The sequence below is a fragment of the Montipora capricornis genome, chromosome 7 (genome assembly GCF_036669925.1).
Source record: "Montipora capricornis isolate CH-2021 chromosome 7, ASM3666992v2, whole genome shotgun sequence".
Lineage (NCBI taxonomy): Eukaryota > Metazoa > Cnidaria > Anthozoa > Scleractinia > Acroporidae > Montipora > Montipora capricornis.
Genome location: NC_090889.1, coordinates 7,373,856 through 7,378,855, shown reverse-complemented (window position 1 = coordinate 7,378,855; position 5,000 = coordinate 7,373,856). Strand labels below are relative to the sequence as shown.

Below are 5,000 nucleotides of genomic sequence, written 5' to 3'. Positions count from 1 at the left end.
ATATGTCTCGATAATTCATCAGGCAGCAGTGTTAATTTCTGTGGTGTTGGCCCCCAGGGGCTCGCTGCTTGGTTCATTGTACTTGGGCCTCACGTTCTTTGGGCTTGAGTTATTCTTGCCATTGTTGCGTTTCGTCTCTGTAACCCCATTAATGAAGTCTAATTTGACTCTTTTACCCCCACCTGATTGATCTCCTGTCTTATAATTCGAGCTGGAGTAAATTTATTTCTTCTTGTATTTTCTTTTTTGCAATTACCTAGCCATTCTTAATTTGCGCGTTGATCTTCTTATTTCTTCGGGTATGTGCGAGGTTTGTTTTCCTAACCTTCCGATTTTCTTGTCCATTTCAAGCTGTCATTTTCATTATAATTACCATCTTCATCATCATCATCATCATCATCATCATCATCATCATCATCATCATCATCATCATCATCATCACGATAATCTTCTTTATCATGATATACTGTTTTTTCAACTTAGGAGCGCTTAGGCCCATTTTAAACGTCAGATTGTACATGTGCCGAATCTAATGCAAATGAGAGAAAAAAATAGATTTTTCTCATTTGCATTAGATTCGGCACTTGTAAAATGCTTCGTTTTAAAACGGACCTTATTCTTTCTTGCATTTCAGAAAATGAATTGAAACTGCGACTGGCGTGGCCTGAGGGATATTACTCGCTTCATGCACCACAAAGTAATCCAAACAAGGGTGATTCGTTTTCATGCCCTCAAGATCAGGACACGGGGTTTACATGGCCTAAAGGAAGTGTAACACAAAAGAAATCAGTCACAGTGGAGTTCCCTCATAATCTAGTCCAAGTTAATGTGCATAATAAGGAGAACGATGATAAATTTTTATTTTGCAGCAAAACAGAACAGCCTTCCTCAGGATACTTTAGTCCCAAGTGGCCTCGCGGACGATACTGTATCGTACGAAAAAGCATATCTCCTGATAGAGCTGCGCAATGTCCACGTAAGTACTACTACTACTACTACTACTACTACTACTACTACTATTACTTAGGCGGCCACAGCCGAGCCTCACACTTGCTGCTCCAGTCTGCACTACTACTACTACTTAGGCGGCTACAGCCGAGCCTCACACTAATTTGTTGCTCCAGTCTGCACGGTCCAGCATGCAGGCGGCGAGCTCAGCACAATTGGATGCCCCAGTATCTCCTCTCAGTAAGTACCCTAGCGGTTAAATCAGTTGTTTGAGCAGCGGCCTACCGTGCTAGAGGTCGTGGGTTCATTTACGACTAGCCGAATGCTCATGGCCTTTAATTAACTGAGGAAAAAAGTCAGTTTGGCTATGAAATAACATGTAAATGGCCAGACTCTCAAGTCTTTTCGGAATAGGGCTATAAGTCATATACCCCGTCTCGCAACTCTTGCTCATAAATTTTGTGGGACGTTTAAGAACCTACATACTATTCGCAAGGAGTAGGGCATGGAACTCGTGGTGTTGTGGTCTGGTCTTTCCATCCAGTAAAATGTGGCCGTTATGGATACAGATGTAGACATGATACCGGCACGACTTTAATTCCGGTACCTCTTCATACCGATCCTCTGTTATCGCCCTGTAATCGTTTATTTATTAAATTTACCACTGGCTACCTGACAAATACCTGCATTTAGAAATTAACTCGTTTCTTTTGTTCAGTAGGTGGCGCGTATCTGCTTTTATTATGTACAACTTTTCTGTAAGGCACAGGTCTCATCTCTTTGATCCACATTTGTATGGTGAGGCGAAAGAACAAATACCTTTTGTCGAACTTAAAATAGCACGCTCCCCTAGAGTATTAGAATGGTCTTTAAATGAGTTAGAATGCAAATGTAAGATCTGTAGCCTGATGATTGTCTAAACATGAAACTTGAAGTCGCTACGCTGTGAAGTTGTCTTTCTTCTAAACGTTATATTCGCTCTACTCCACGTATCGAGCACTCTGCAGCTAACTGGAACCCCCTACTTGCGCTATATATATATATATATATATAACTGCAGACAGTACTGTTTCGGCCTTCTGGGCCTCATCAGTGCAGTGCTGATGTCTGGGATGGAGGTTGAGCTTATAAAGCCACCCCAAATGTCCCCACACATGTGGTACATCTAAGCCATGGCAGAGTGCTCAAACTAGCGAGCTAGTGAGCATGTGCAATTGCTAGCGGCAATGACTCATCCCAGTAGAGTGCTCAATTTGGACATGAAAGCAAAAGCTTTGTAATGCCAAAGAGCTATATAATATATATATATATATATATATATATATATATATATATACTCAGAGTAGCAACAGCTGATCTTCACACCACACTATAAACTTAGTGTATATATATAACTGTTGTCCTTTGGCACGTGCGGATGTTACTTATGTTTGAACTGTTACGGTTATTTGCGGTTTAAGTCGTAGCGCGCATTTTCGTATTTCAGTGGCGTAGTAGAAATTTTGTATAACGGGTTTTCTTCATTCAACCTGAAGAAGACCGACAAGTCGGTCGAAATATAGATGTTCTCTATAAATGTGTCTTGTCTTCAATTGTGTTTTATATATTGCTTCATGAAGAAAACATCTACACGTATTGGATGCTTGTGAAAGAACTAGGTACAATTACATACAACGTGCTATGGGCGAGACAAGACTTTGAGTAGTATTACACTTATGACATATAGTTTTAAATGAACGGGGGTTATCAACATCGTAGTTGGCAAGGTCGTTTACATAATATGATTTCATGCAAGCTTTAAGAATAGAGACTGTCCATACTGAGTTTAAGTTCGTCTGCCAGAGTATTCCATATGCGAGTAGATCTTATAAGAAAGGGTTTCTGAAAAGTTGATATTCTGCATCTAATAACAGTATATTTGATAACAATTGTGCTAGATCTTGTATTTCGTTTACGTGATATCGGTATAAACTTTTTTGTTAACGGTATGAGAATCTCGAGCCGGAGAAGTGGCAGACCAACTTCAGAGGGTAAAGTAAAGTTTGAAGAGAATAACGCCGGGATGCTCGTTGAATCTCTTTCAATGCCCCATGCTGCTAATGTGAAATATGATTACTAATCTAACTATGCTAAACTTTTCTATGCTGGCGCATTTCGATGTGGTTCAACTTCTGGATGAACTCATACCGGTATTGCTATCTCTGATTACTGGTATGAGATTTTGCAGCGGCACCATTTAAATGAGCCCCCGGACGAACTGGTACCAGCATGGGTAGTCGTACATGTATCAAGTAAGGAACCTCTTATACCAGATGGAATTCTTACCGGTATGGGGTTTTACATGTTTTAACCCCCTACTTCATCTACGTAAAATTACAGTGGTTTTCGACAACTTACACGACCCTTGAGCTTTAACAAGCGGCAAACCAACCTCAGAGGTCACAGTCACGTTTAAAGAGAATAAGCCTGGCATGCTCTTTGAATCGCTTTTGGTTTTATGTGCAAAAAAGAATTTTTTTTAAATTTATGCTTTTCAAACAAAGGATTCTAAAAATACCGTTCTCGCTACTGGAAAATGTGCTCAGCGATCTAATTTTACAGATACGGCCTTAGCTGGTTATACCATAAGCTGAATATCGATAGATGAAAGAGTAGTATAACGGACAAGAAAGATCTACATAGTATCTTACATTATTAACAATTCCTAAATTTTTTGCTAACATGTTGAAGCCGGGGCTCCCAGTTTGAATTTTGATCAATTTAGAGACTTCGGTACTTACTTCACTTTTTGCCAAAGCTAAAGTTTCTTCTTTGACCTACAGATAATTAATTGAATGCCCGTCACCCAAAAATACTTTTCCCCCGCAAAAACTCTCTGCACTTATCCTAAGCATATACTAGTGGTTTACAAACTTTTTCCCACAAAATCGCTGCTCCGTAAGATCGCAGAAGCTGATATAACTAGCTCTCCTGCGTGGCCTAACGTGATGCAGCCTTGTTGGGTTCTGTATTCACGACAAATGGTTTATCATTATCAGCTTCGTATTAACACTTTATTATCCTTATTCCGTACTTTTGGTTAATTCTGCATCTTCATCGTCAAAGTAACCACAAACCTCCATACCTAATAGTGCTACGGGTAAGACTAATGTAAATAGAACACGGTATTGGTCGTGATCAGTTGTAAGTATTAAGTTTATTGGAGATACCAATAGACCCTGGTCCAAATAGCGGGCACGAATAGACTTTATTCTCTCAGTGCAGTTGGAATGAAACGAGCATGCAGTGGAGGCTTACGCACGAAACTGAAATTATTTGCACCTGAACAGATTCCCCCGCATCACCCTCTATCCCATGCTGGTTCTAATGTAAACATGAGAATACGAATAAGTCCTAACATTCGGGCGAGTTTAAGCTGAAATTAGAGAAAAATTGATACCAAGATTGGAGAAAGCACGTATGTGACAAATTTACAGACGTTTGTATGACCGGAGGTATACACTATAGCCCCAGTCATTCAAACGTCTATTAAATTTCTCTGTTTTCTACTTACGTTTTCTCAGTCGAAATAAGACCTGATATGCGAAAACTTTGCAGGGCTACTAATGTAATTGTGCTCTTTCTAGTGCTGGTACACGTTTTTCAATTGGTCTTGTTTGAATATTCGGCCAACATTTGGATGAGGGTCTATTGATGATTTACTTTAGTATGTCTCAGTTTTTGTGTGGGCTTTGCTCACACCAAGTTGCCATCCGCGGTATTAGTCGGTATACGAGAATGGTCACGTGATCTCCAAGATCTAGGCTAGTATCGTGTGGAAAGAAGTAGCGGCCATCTTGTTGCTTTTCTATTTGTTGGGACTTGTGTCCACGATTTGCTGCTTTCGAGAAAATGTTGTTTTGCTTTCACCTACTTTCAATTGAGACACCGAGGTAAGTTGTCTTTTATTTTTGGCTGGTACTGAAAGTCAACACTATGAATTTGTTTGGATTTGTCGAAAATCTGGCTCTGTAATCTCCTAAAACGAAACCGATTCCAATCCCATTCCTTTC

The 5,000-nt window shown here is 40.0% G+C and overlaps 1 protein-coding gene across 1 annotated transcript in view; it reads left to right on the top strand.

Moving 5' to 3' along the window:
* LOC138057425 (uncharacterized) overlaps positions 1-5,000 on the top strand; it is a 61,968-nt gene that overhangs the window by 37,777 nt on the left and 19,191 nt on the right. The window contains exon 7 of the mRNA XM_068903450.1: positions 635-976. Within this exon, the coding sequence (XP_068759551.1) occupies positions 635-976 (342 nt within the window). The remainder of the gene's footprint in view (positions 1-634; positions 977-5,000) is intronic.